Source organism: Macrotis lagotis, chromosome 2 (genome assembly GCF_037893015.1).
Source record: "Macrotis lagotis isolate mMagLag1 chromosome 2, bilby.v1.9.chrom.fasta, whole genome shotgun sequence".
NCBI classification, from domain to species: Eukaryota; Metazoa; Chordata; class Mammalia; order Peramelemorphia; family Peramelidae; genus Macrotis; species Macrotis lagotis.
This window is the reverse complement of record NC_133659.1, coordinates 159,446,149-159,458,911: the sequence shown is the minus strand read 5'-3', so window position 1 is coordinate 159,458,911 and position 12,763 is coordinate 159,446,149. Positions and strand designations below refer to the sequence as shown.

Here is a 12,763-nt window from a genome sequence, read left to right as displayed (position 1 = left end):
ACAGTAACCCCTGGTGTTACATATTGATGAAATTACTGGACAGAAAGGTAGAAATTGATAGAGAAGTTAAAAGCAAAGGAACAGCTGCTCAAGTTTCCATCCTCAAAATCAGAAAGCAAAAATTGATATTAAGATTTCTTGCCCCATATATTTGATCATTCCATATATACCTCCTTCTTTGCTTCCCTTATGACCATAACACTTATGGTTGGATATGTAAGATCCCTGTCCTCTGCAACTGCCTCCTCAAAGCATCCTTGATCTCCTTGTTGCGTAGACTATAGATGAAGGGGTTAAGAAAGGGTGTGAGTATGGAGTAGACAACAGCCAATGCTCGATCATAATCAAGTGAGTAGCTCTTCTTCAGTCTCACATACATGAAGAGGATACTCCCAAAGAAGATGAGGACCACAGTAAGATGGGAGGCACAAGTGGAAAATGCCTTCTTCTTTCCCTCAGCTGAAGGTATTCTGAGGACAGTTCGAATTATCTGAATGTAAGAGGTTAGGATCAATAGGAAGGTTGCTAAGATTTTGCAAGAGTTGATTATAAAGTCCACCAGGACATTGATGGAAGTATCTGTGCAAGCCAAACTTAAGACTGGGGGAAAGTCACAAAAGATATGATGAATTCTGTTGGGACCACAGAAGGGAAGTTGAGACACCAAGGAGATCTCAACTATTGGTCCTGCTAAACCACCCAGCCAGCAACCTGCAGCCATCTTGGCACAGAGTGCTGGGGTCATAAGGGTAGGGTAATGGAGGGGGCGACATATGGCCAAATATCTGTCATATGCCATGGCTGTGAGAAGGTAGCATTCAGAAGCTCCAAGAGAGTGAAAGAAGTAGATCTGAAGGAGACAACCAGAAAAGGAGATAGTCTTCTTTTTGCTGAGAAGGTTAGCAAGCATCTTGGGGATGGTGGCAGCTGTATATCCAAGCTCAAGGAGAGAGAGGACACTAACAAATTGGTACATTGGTGTGTGGAGTTTAGCATCCAATCTGACCACCAGAAAGATCAGTAAGTTTCCCAGAATGGTGACAAGGTAGATGAGAAGCAGTAAGAAAAATAGGTAAATCTGGACACCTTGAAGCTGGGGAAAGCCTAAGATGATAAATTCTGTTACCTTGCTCCAGTTTCCAGTGTCCATTTCTTTCTGATCATGATCCTAGGAGGCAAATAAAAAGCCTGATGAGATACTAGGGGGTCTTGGTGGAAAGGAGAACCTTCCCTTTACTAATTCATCTTTTACTAGTTCGTGCTATTGTTCTAGTTTTATTAGTTATCTATCCAATAGAGTACTTATCCTTGAGTGTAGAAAGAGTTTTCATTTCTACTTTTGTATCCTCAGCACCTAGTCTGGTAACTGATAGTTCCTATAATAAATGCTTATTAAATTGATTTGAATTTTCATCTGCCTACCCAGTTTTCTGAACTTACTTTGCTTTTCTTCCTTCCCTTCCTGCCTAGATGGATGTGCTTTCTAAGTTTTCCTTTGGTGTTGGGATCCAACCAGTCAGGGACTGGGGAGAATTTGGCTCTGCTCCTTTTCATCTGTGTGACATTGGGCAAGTCACTAATTTTTTTTGAGTCTCAGTTTCCTCAGGCATAAAATGAAAAGGTTGGACTAGATTGTTTTCTCAAGTTATTTTTTTCTCTGAATCTATGACTTACAAAAAATTGGAATTGGTTGATAAGTAATTATCCATTTTTGGTTATAGTAAAGGAACAATTCAAGGAAATACTAACGTGTTTCATGAGGGAAAAATTTCCTTCTCTGCCCCAACCAAAACCTTCAAATAACAAAACAAATCTTTAGTAACCAGAAGTGATCTCAGTTCCTTAGTACCTGTAAAGTTAATTTCAAAGTCTTCCAAAATCAACTAAGAATTATGAGAGTTCACAACAGGTTAATCTAAAAACAAAAATATCTGAAAGAGCCAATGTAGCTTAAAAAAGGAAAGAAGCCAATTATTTCATAGTTTTGACATATTTGACCCTTTCAGAAACTCAACTTGGCCAGTAGCCATCCTGGATCAAAATGTTGAAGGTCTCAGACACCTTTCTTAAATATTGTCTGAAACATTTCATGATGCTAACCAATGTCACAGTTTCATCCACAAAAGAAATCCTATCTTTTCTATATATTCCATTCCATTTGGACTTTTATTTTTCTCAATGTCAATAGATAGCTAATCTTACAAATTAATAAATGTTTGCATACTAATTAGTAAAGTTTTTTCACCCTTGAGTAATATATGAGCATTTTGAGAGTTGTTGTCTAGAATATCACACATCTAGTGCTCTAGTGCTGGAAGAGATTCAACTAGAGATATTTGAGAATTAGGGAGGATGAGTGCCTTGCACACAGGAAGTGTCAGAGAAGAGATATGCATTGAGGTCTTCTGACTCCGGAAGAGTCTATGCCCTTTCAACTATATCATAATACTCCTAGACAATACTCCTGATTTTATATTTCAGAAACGTGACACAAAAGGCTAAAATTTACAGCTAGGGAAAAAATGGAAAGGAAATGGGGAAGAATTATTACTTTGTTTTTCTAGAAAGCTTTTACATTGCCTCTGGTCTAGTGGGCAGAGCACCGACCTTGGTGTCAAGAGGACACAAGTTCAAATCCAGCCTCTGACACTGACATTAAATAGCTGTGTGAACCTGGGCAAGTCACTTAACACTGATTGCCTACCATCCAGGGTCATCTCTAGTCATTCTGATTCATATCTGGTTACTGAATCCAGTTGGCCCTGAAGGAGCAAGTGAAGCTGGTGACTTAGCACAGCATCCCTTCATTCATCCAATTCATGAGCTTGTCAGGCATCACCTCCCTGATGTCATGGTTTTCTTCTAGAATCAAGGACAAACATTATTATTGTTATTGTTATTATTATTATTACTATAATTACTATTATTATTACTATTATCAGTTGGGATAGCCAAATTTCTCTGACTCTGTGTCAGGGCAGCTTTAAGGAAAGGATAGAGGTTGAGAAACCAAAGACTTTAAAAGGTAGAAGAAAATATAAGATATCTCCTACCAAAAATAACTCACCTAAGAAACAAGCCAAAGAATGATAATCTAAAAATCACTGGTCTACTTGGAAACATTGATCAGAAAGGAACCTAGATTTCATATTTTTTTAAATTTTATTTATTTATTCAAGGTGATGAGATTAAGTGTATTGCCTAAGACACTTGCCTAGCAATTATTAAGTGTCAGAGACCAGATTTGAACTCAAGTACTCCTGACTCCAGGACCGGAGTGTGCCATATAGCTGCTCCTAGATTCCACATTTCAAGAAATTATGAGTGAAAACCACCCAAACTTATTAGAACCAGAGATCAGAGAGACAATCAAAAGACTTCACTGATGACCATCTAAAAGAAGTCTCAAAATTAAAACTTCTTTAAAATATCATAGTCAAAACCCAAAACTTCCACAGCATCCAGGAAAAAAAAACAATTCAAGTACAGAGAAATTACATTTGGGATCACATAGTTGATAGATACTATAAAACAGATAAGAAAGGAGAAGAATTATTCTACAAATAAAAAGATTGCAATCAAGAAATCTTACCTAGAAAAATATATATATTCTTAGGAATGGAGAGGAGGGATATTTCTTTTTAATAGTATTTTATTTTTCCCCAATTACATATTTGCATTTGTTTTATAAGATTTTGAGTTCTCCCTCCTTCCCCTCTCCTCTTCCAAAAATGGCAGGCAAATTGATATAATGTATACATGTGCTATCACATCTAACATATTTCCATTATAGTCTCAGTTGTGAGAGAAGAAATAGATCAAAAGGAAAAAATAAACATGAGAAAAAATAAAGTAAGTGAAAAAAAGTATGCTTTATCTGTTTTCAGATTCAATAAGTTCTTTATCTGGACATAAATAGCATTTTCCTTTGTGGATCATTATGATGCTAAGAAGAGCTGAGACACTCACAGATTAGCATTGCCCAATGTTGTTGATACTATGTATATTATTTTCTTGATTCTGCTCCTTTCACTTTACATCAGTTCATACAAGTCTTTCTAGATTATTCAGAAATCTGCCTGCTTATCATTTCTTATTGCACAATAGTATTCCATTAGATTTATATATCACAGGTTGTTTATCCATTTTCCAATTGTTGGACATCCCCTCAATTTCCAATATTTTGCTACTGTGAAAAGGGCTGTTATAAATATTTTTGCACATGTAGGCCCTTTTCTTTTTTTATGATTTCTTTCAGATACAGACCTAGTTGTGGCATTGCTAGGTCAAAGAGTGCAAACAGTTTAAAGCTCTAAGTTGCTCAGCAAAGATATATGCCTAAGAAAATAGAGGACATCTAGAAATCCTGATGAAAAGATCACAGCAGATGTCAGTTTTGAAATACAAATACAGGAGTTAAGAGAAATGTGGCAATATATGTACATTTGACAATTACAAAGGATCAAAAGTAATGAATGGTTTAAGTTCTAATAAAAAGAGAAGAAATAAATATTGTTTTAGAAACAATGTCTTTATGATCCAAAGAATGAGCAATGATATCAGAGGTTCTAGAAGTACTATGCTCATCTTAAAAGAAGAGAAGGAAAAATAAATATATTATGACAGAAGAGGGTGTAACACATACTTGGGGATACATGAGGGAATACATGAGAAAAAAGGCCATGTAAATCCAGAAGCAGTCTACACCTGAACCTTAATTGTATATTCCTGGGACAGAAGAAATTTAAATAGATATACATAAATGTAAATAAAAATTTTGATGTAGAAATGTATTAAATTTGAGAGTGAAACAGATGGAAAGGGGGAAAGATGAATAGGATTAAGGAGAATACAATGAGAAGATTAATCCTAATTAAAACAAATTGAAACTTGGAGGGTAGATTGTAAAGGGGAGGGGATTTGTGGTAGAGAAATAAAAGCTAAAAATGAAAGTATAAGAACCTATGATTATAGATTGGGCAAAAAAAATAAGAAAAAAGAAATACTAAACAAACCCTTACTGACTAAAATGTAATAAAATTCTATTCAATAGGAGACCTTTGGAAAAAAAGATTAAAATGATTTTGAGATTAAATAATTCAATATTGAATAAATAAAAGAACAATCATAGATACAAATAATAATTCTATCAAAGAAAATGATAGGATATCCAGGACTGACTGAAGCTAAGATGGCAAAGTAGAAAAAGCACTCAACTGAGGTCTCACATCATTCCCTTCCCTTCCACTTTAAAATAACACCTCAAATCAAATTCTAGAGCATTGAAGCCAATAAAATATCAGAATGAGACAATCTTTCAATACAAGACAAGTTAAAAGGAGAAATTTATGACATGGGCATGGAGTCTGGCCCAGAACCAAGAACCTAAAACAACTAGGTCTATTTTCAAAATGATTAGGGGAAAAACAGAAAGAACCTATGTGTTTCTAAAATATTTTTAACAACTCACTCTATGGTGGCAAAGAACTGGACATTGCAATGACGCCCATCAATTGAGGAATAGTTGATTAAATTGTGACATATGATCATGATGGAATACTTCTGTGTCATAAGAAATGATGAGCTTGATGATCTTGGGAAAATAAGGATATAGTAACAACAATATTGTTTTAAAAACAACTTAGAGTAAAATAGTCATTCTGGGTATTTTAAATACTCTAAATACAAAAAAAAACATATAAAAGAAGACTATCTACATCCAGAGAAAGAAGTGATAAATAGATTTATGAATAGAATGATTTTATAAATAGATAAATAATTGTGTCTAATGATAGGGTGGTTTGGGGGAGAGAAGGAAAAAAGAAAAAAAACAAATTTACATGAGAACTTTATGATATATTTAAAAGGAATAGAAAGTTGTATATAATAGACATGTAGTTCTATGTACAATCTTTTTTATTATACTGTGTTATGGAAATGCTTATTTTATTCCATAAATGAAAAATAAATTTTTCAAAAGAACCTATATGGGTGAAATGTTAATGGTAGACTCAAATCATGGTGACAGAAACAACAGCAGCTTTGGGACCTCTCAAATAAGAGTTTGTAAGAAGACCTGGAAACTGGTCAGAAAGAGCTTGTACAGCCCCCTCTATGGATGCTTGACCAGATGCTTTTGGTATCTCCATTGCTTATACCCACTTCCAGGTCAGAGTTCATGAGAGGAGAAAAGCACTTTTGGTCTAGAGGGAGAAAATTCCTGAGGAGAAATATCACTTGTGGTCACAGTGGATTAAGGACTCTGAAGAAAATATCTCTCCAAGGGAGAAAGGACCTTGAGGATCTGAATCAATTACAACCCTAAGGAGTCAAGGACCCATTTTGGGTAAAAGTCAGAATTTAGACCAGAAAAGTAGTGATCACACCTCTTTCCTGATCAGACTGCTTTGGAAACATGTAAAAATTCAAAATTTCTCACAAATAACTCTAAAAATGACAGTGCAAAAACAGCCTAAAGCTTAATATAGTGCCTCTTTTCTCTCCACAGCAGAAACAATTGGTTAAAAATAACTTCAATATAATGTTCAAAAATCAATAAATGGATGTAAAAATGAGCAAAAATAACAACACTCTGATCATGGAAAATGATGATGGTGACAGGGAGGCTTGAGACATAAATTCAGAAAAGAATGATATCAAAACATCTACAAACAAATTCTCAAAGAAAAAATATGAATTGAACACAATTCCATTAAAAATTTCTGGAAGAGCTAAAAATTGATTTTCAAAATCATTGACTTGTAAAGGAAAATTTAGGTAAAGAATGAAAACAATGGAAGCAGATTATGAAAAGAATATTGGCAATTTAGTAAAATAGGCACAAAAAATAATGAAGATAATAACACCCTACAAACTGAATTGGACAAAGGGGAAAAAGAGGCTTAAAAACTTACTGAAGAAAATGTCTTAGAAATTAGAATTGGGTGAGTGGAAGTTCATGATTACATAAAACATCAAGAAAAAGTAATGCAAAATCAAAAGAATGAAAAAAATGAAATATCTGTTAAGAAAAACAACTGACCAGGAAAATATATCCAGAACAGATAAGAATCATTGGACTACCTGAAAGTCATTATCAAAGAGCCTATACATCATATTTCAATAAATTTTCAAGGGAAAATATCCCAATATTTTAGAACAAGAGGATAAAATAGAATTGAAAAACATCCACCAATCACCTCTTGAAAGAGATCCCAAAATGAAAACTCCCAGAAATATTATAACCAAATTGTAGTGCTCCCAGTCAAGTAGAGAATATTGCAAGCAGCCAGAAAGAAACAATTAAAATATGGAGGAGTCACATTCAGAATCACACAAGATTCAGCATCCATAACACTGAAGGAGCAGATGACCTAGGTGATATTCTGGAAGGCAAAAGAGTTGGGATCACAACCAAGAATAATCTACCTAACAAAATCCTTCAAGGGAAGAAAAGGGATACTTAATGAAATAGAAAATTTTCATTTTTTTTTTGTTTTTGCAAAATAATGGAGATAGATGACTTGCCTGAGGCCATGCAGCTAGGTAATTTTTAAATGTCTGAGACTGTATTTGAACTCAGGTCCTCCTGACTTCAGGGTCAGTGCTCTATCCACTGCCCCCAAATATTGCTAATAAAAAAGAATAAAAAATATTATTTTCATATACAAAATTAAAGAGAAGCATAAAATGGTAAACATGAAAGAAGAATCATAACGGACTTCATAAGGTTAAAATGTTTTCCTTTATATTTGGAAGGAGGACACATATAACTTCTAAGAACATTATCATTATTTGGACAGTTAGAAAGATTCTACCTAGAAAATATGTAATGGTGAGTCGCTCATATTGGGATAACAAAAAATGCATAGATGAGAAGAGGAGTTATGTGGGAGAAGGGGAAAGAATGAGAAAATCATTTCACATAAAACAGGCATAAAAGAAAAAGCTTTTAGAGTGAATGAACAAAATGGTTGGGGAGAGATAATAACTCTCACCTTAATTGGTGGAGATAAAGAAAACACACACACACACACAGAGACTTTAATTGGTAATAGAAACCTATCTTCCCACAATGAAGGAAGAGGGAAAGGGAATAAAAGATAAGGATAATGGCAAAAGGAAAAGCAGATAAAAGAAGGCTGTGGTCAGAAACAAAACAGATTTTAAAGAAAGGACAAAGAGAAAAAAGAGAGAAGATTTAATAGGTGAAAAATAGAATTTAAGGAAATTCACAGTTGGTAATCTTGATTGTGAATATGAGTAGGATGTACTCACCTATGAAAGAGAAGTGAATAACAGAATGGATTACAAACCAAAATCAAACACTCTGCTATTTAAAAGAAAAATAGTTGAAACAGGCAGGCACACACACACACACACACACACACACACACACACACAAACACACACACAGATTTAAAGTAAGCAGCAAGAGCAGAATCCATTATGATTCAACTGAAGTAAAAAAATTAAACACAATACCAGATATGGCAAAAGGAAAAATATACCTAATTAAAAGAGATAGACAATGATGCAATATCAATTCTAAACATGTATACACAAAATAGCATAACATCTAAATTCTTAAAACAAAAGTTAAATTAATTAAAAGGAATATACATACATGCATAGATTAGATAGATAGATAGATAGATAGATAGATAGATAGATAGATAGATAGATAGAAAAACTCTATTAGAAGGGGACTACATATTTCCCCTCTCAGAGGCAGATAAATCTAACCATAAAATAATAAAAAGACAAGGAGGTAAATAGATTCTTAGAAAAAATAAATATAATAAATCTCTGGAGAAAACTGAATTGGAATAGAAAGGAATATACCTTTTCCTCAGGTGTTTATGCTACTTTCAGCAAAAAAATTACTGTTTTAGAGCAGATCTAAACAACTGCAAAAATATTAATTGCTTATGGATAGACTGAGACAATATATCAAAAATGGCACATTTACATAAGCAAATTATTTTATTCAGTGTCCTAACAAATTGCCAATTAATTATATTATAGAGTTAGGAGATACTATAGCCAGTCACACAACAAGTAAATATCTGGTTTGAACTCAGATCTATCTGTCTCCAGGTTCAGTGTTCTATCATTCTAACCTAGCTAAGAACAGTTAACCTTGAAAAAAAATTTTGAGTGAGAAATATCTTTAAGTATATGAAGATCTGTAATGTGAAAGTAAGGACAAATCTATGTTGCTTGGCACCAGAAGGGAGACTTAGTAGAAATAGATCAACATTGCAAAAAATAAAAAAAAAAACAAATTTAGCCTGACACTAAGGTAAATTTTATAAAATGTCAGATCTCAGTGGAGTAGTCAGTTCAATGAATGACTGGGCCCAGATCACAAAAAGATCTTTATAGGTCAGAACATCAGGTTGCATCTAATAAAATGACACTGAAGAGGCGTAGATGAAAATTTCACAAGTAGACTCAGATAACAGTTTCACAAGTAAAAGGGGAAGGAGGCAAGGTTAAGTAGTTTGTATAAAAATTATCTTGTAGTTTAAAGGCATAAGTCAACAGTGAGTTTCATTGAACATGTTGATTTTATCGTGGATTGTAGTGAAAAGCATAAGTTCCCCCCCCCAAAAAAAAAGATATGCTCTGCTTCATGATATCTGGAGTATTATGTATAGTTGTTGATGTGGCAGTTTAGGAAAGACATTGATAACCTGAAGAATATCCAGAAAATGGCAATAAGGAAGGGCAGAAAGTGAAAGTTAATGACTGACTAGCCACACATCAATAGTGGCTGCTCTCAATATATAGAGAAGAGTTAAAAGAATTGTGAAAGGCCTTAATTTCACAAATAAGAGAATTGATTGAAGAAACTGGAGATGTTTAGCCTGGAGAAAAGACAGGGGAGGGGAAATATTATAGCTGGTTTCAAGTATTTGAAGAGCTGTCATGTGGAGAGGGATTGATTATTTTCAAGATACAGGTTGGATTATTATTATCGGATTATTTAATCACTGGGTTCCAACAAAATCTAAAATCCTATAATTCTAAAATCTAAAGTATGTATTGTTAAAAAATTTTAAGATGCCTTTCATTGAATATTTTTAAGTAAAAGGTGCATGGCTACTAATTGAATAGAATGCATTCTTCTTTAGTTGTTTATTGAATTAGCTTGCCTTTGAGAATCTGATGCAGGGACCACTGAAGAAAAGAATTCTAATCAGTCTCCCCATTTTTGCATACTTCTTTTCCTATTTCATTGTGCGCATACTGCCTTTACATGGTTCCTAATGTACTTTCGTTGTCATTACTCTGCTCACCCACAATTATAGTATCACAGACTTCAAAAAGGCCTCAAAGATAATAAAATAAGTACAATCTCTTCCTTGCTAGGGATTTCCTTCTTTAGTATCTTCAAGAAGAGATTATATAACCTCTACTTAATGATAGGGATAGGGAACTAACTTATCTCTCACTATGATGGGATTGGGAACTAGCTTTCTATCTCTTAATGCAAACCAATCTACTTTTTTTCAACGTTAATTATTATGACTGTTTTCCTTATGGGGAGCCCAAATTTGTTTCTCTCTAAATTAATCCAAACTTTATAGCTTGACATTCCAGGCCCCAACCTATCCTTATTTTCTATTAGGATCCTCCACTCCAGGCAAACTCTTCTGCCCTCAATTTCTTTAAATATACTTTGTTCCTTCTTATTTCTATATTTCTTAACCAAGTAATGATACAAAGTCATTAATTTTTATCAAGGGCAGTTAAGTAGCACAGTGGATCCATCCCAAGCTTGGAGGCAGGAAGATCTGAGTTCAAATCTGGTCTCATATGCTTGCTAGTTATGTTACCCTGGACAACTGACTTAATCCCATTTGCCTCAGGTTCCTAAACTTGAGAAGGAAATAGTATACCACTTCAGTATCTTTGCAAAGAAAACCCCATTTCTTCTTCACTCTTTCACATGTCAATGCATTTATTAAACACTTTTATTATTGAAAATTCCTCTAATCCAATCCTTTTTATTTGTAAGATAAAGAAAAAGAAGCTGTAAGGACAGGAAGTAGTTTGTTCAAGTTCAGAGAGTCCTAAAACCAGGGAGAGATTCCAGGATTCTTAACTTGCAGGTTACTGTATTTTCTCATATAATTAAAACTCTCAGCTATATAATTCTCTGTCACATTTAAAAGACTTTCTGCTTTACATTCAAGTATCATTCCCATTTACAGATGAAAAAACTGAAGGACAGATATGAATGGATTACTCATGACATTTCTAAGAAATGACATAGCTAGGTCTTCTGACACTAAAGCAGAATCTTTTGCCCTAATCCACATTGACATCCATCATTTGTTACATGCAATTCTAACCTTTTGAGATAGTGTTTCTCTTGGCCTGGACTATAGTTAGTGACTTGTGGTCCCATTAGAATAGAAAGAATTCTGTCCTTTCTATAATTTCCTGCTCCTTTCCCATGTGATGCAGATCAAGAATGGAAGACACATAAGAATTTAATAAAAAAAATAAAGGGAAAGACAAAATAGTGGAAGTGAATGACTGACTAGCCAACTGCTTACCCCAGATTTCAGTAGGGAGTTACTGTCAGAGATCAGAAATTGGAAGTCCAGATGCCAAAGGCTAGACTCAGTTGATAACTTCCTTTCTTACTCAATAATCCCCACATCTCCGTTCCAGCATCATATACAATCCTTTTGAAATATGAAGGGTTTAAGATCACTTCTGGAAAGGTCATGAGAGAGTTGGGGTAAAGGGAAGGGAAGGACAAGATAACTGAAGTCAGAGGATAAACCCTCCCTAGAATCCACCTTATCTACAGAGAACCCTTAAAAAAGAAAAGGGCCCCCAGGGACCCTACAATCATAACTCCTGGAGTTTCAGTTATTTATCCCTCAGGAGAAGTAGGGGGGAAATGGAGTGGGGAATGCTCATTAGCACCAAGGTCTCTGTAAATTTCTAGCAAAGTTCTCCTTATTAATAATTAACTAACCACTCAATATTAACTTGATAAAAGGGAACCCTGCTTGCTAAACAGTGTGTAATAATGGAAGGTGTGCTCTCTAGAATCAGGAGAAACCTGAATTTAAATTTCCCTTCTAATATATCCAATATATATAACAAGTTACTTTAAATTTTTAAGTTCCAGTTTCTTCATGTGAAAAATGGGAATATTATCACCTGAATCATTAATAAGTTCTGCCCTGTTTGCAGCCCTTCAAATTTTCTAGTCTTATACATACATTTTTTTCTTGAATCCCATAACAGTTCTGTGAGATAAATGGTATAGGAACTTATTTCCTAGGGTTGCTGTGAGACTCAGATGAGATCATGTAAATAAAATCCTTTATAAATTTTTAATGGAGATATAGATTTGGAAGTTCTATATTTGTTAAATTTTTGCCTCATTATCTTCATTACTAGGACAGTTTTTCCAGAAGTAAAAAAAATCCAACAAAATTGAATTTTTTTTTCTCATTTCTATTCTTATCTTCTTGTGTTCTCCTTTTTTTTATTCCTTCTTCTTTTCCTGGAATGCCAATCTATCCCACTCCCTTCCTTATGAAGTAGACTTCTTTTCTTTCTTCAAGATTTGGCTTAATCGTCTGCAATCCCTACTTCTACAACCTACCAGGCAGAGTAATCCCTATTCAATTATTCCATGGAATTTTGCCTGACCCCATGTGAACTTAATTCACTCCTTCTTCTGTAATATATGCTGAGGGAAGCCAATCAATTTGATCTGTTAAGGGAA

The 12,763-nt window shown here is 34.2% G+C and overlaps 1 protein-coding gene across 1 annotated transcript; it reads right to left on the bottom strand.

The window, feature by feature from the left end:
* Positions 1-202: 202 nt before the first annotated feature.
* On the bottom strand, positions 203-1,150 carry OR6N1 (olfactory receptor family 6 subfamily N member 1). Its single transcript, XM_074220930.1, has one exon. It carries the CDS (start codon positions 1,148-1,150, stop codon positions 203-205), a length of 948 nt encoding a protein of 315 aa, XP_074077031.1.
* Between the last annotated feature and the right edge of the window lie 11,613 nt (positions 1,151-12,763).

Excerpts from the sequence above, each read along its gene's own strand:
- OR6N1 (XM_074220930.1), bottom strand. The coding sequence starts at position 1,150 with ATGGACACTGGAAACTGGAGCAAGGTAACAGAATTTATCATCTTAGGC.